At 46.3% G+C, this 942-nt stretch overlaps 1 protein-coding gene across 1 annotated transcript in view; it reads right to left on the reverse strand.

The window, feature by feature from the left end:
- Nucleotides 1–576: 576 nt before the first annotated feature.
- LOC111156713 (N-acetyl-beta-glucosaminyl-glycoprotein 4-beta-N-acetylgalactosaminyltransferase 1-like) overlaps nucleotides 577–942 on the reverse strand; it is a 24,316-nt gene continuing 23,950 nt past the window's right edge. Inside the window, exon 3 of the mRNA XM_022517757.1 lies at nucleotides 577–605. Within this exon, the coding sequence (XP_022373465.1) occupies nucleotides 587–605 (19 nt within the window). The 3' untranslated portion in view covers nucleotides 577–586. The remainder of the gene's footprint in view (nucleotides 606–942) is intronic.

Raw genomic sequence — 942 nt, forward strand, 5'->3', positions numbered from 1 at the left:
ACCTCAGATGAACCCCCTTTAAACCTCAGTTTCTTTCATCAGTACAGAACAGAATGATAACTTCATCGCTGAGCTGTCAGGAGGGTAGACGGAGACAGGCACACAAGGACTCACCACTGTTTGGGGGCACTAGTGAGCTCCCAGCAAGCCCTTGCTTGCTTGCCTGCTTACGGTCTTACCAGAAGCATCATTATTATTCCAGAGACAACTCTCTCTTTCCACTTTGCCTTCTACTTCCTCACATGTCTACTTTCTTCCAGAGGGCACTCATTCTCACCACTATGATGACCGTCCATTATCTTCTCCTGCCTGGCATTTTCTCTCTAGCAGCTGTTCTAAACCCTTGAGTTGAACCCAATGCAAGACTCACCTCCTGGGAAAACCAAGAAAGGCCAAGAGAGATAGAAATCCACCTAAATTGCTTACCAACAGATCGCCTCTGCTCCTATCCTTTAGGAATAACAAAGTGACCGTGGTATTGTCCTCATGATGTGAAAAGTGGTTTCATCTTTATCACGACCTCCGTAGGTAAATATCCTCAAATATAGAAAATGTGTCCTGGGTTTTTCCTTGTGTCATGTTTTAACTATTTCTTGCAATCTAAGCTTCAAAGTAGAAACACTAAGGGTTACCCCACTTTGTAAGTTTTAAAAAATGGACTTTGTAAAAAATCAGTGCTTATTAAATGAGTCTACCAGCTACATGGGAGCCGTAGACACAAAGAGAGATAAGGTCAAGATTGGTCCCCCGGAAAGGTATAGCCTTGTAAGAAAAACACAAGGGGACGAGAGTTATGTAGCAGGTGCCAGGTTCTGCGGCAAAATAAGCCCCGGATGCCAAAGGCTGTTCTCCGGTCACCACAGGCAGGCGCTTAAGGCCAGGTTTCCCAGGAACTAGGAAAATGTTTGAGTCCTTGGTGGGCGGGGGGGGGGGGGGGGGGGG

Source organism: Enhydra lutris, unplaced genomic scaffold (genome assembly GCF_002288905.1).
Source record: "Enhydra lutris kenyoni isolate GAN:26980312 unplaced genomic scaffold, ASM228890v2 scaffoldscaffold48, whole genome shotgun sequence".
Taxonomy (NCBI): Eukaryota; Metazoa; Chordata; class Mammalia; order Carnivora; family Mustelidae; genus Enhydra; species Enhydra lutris.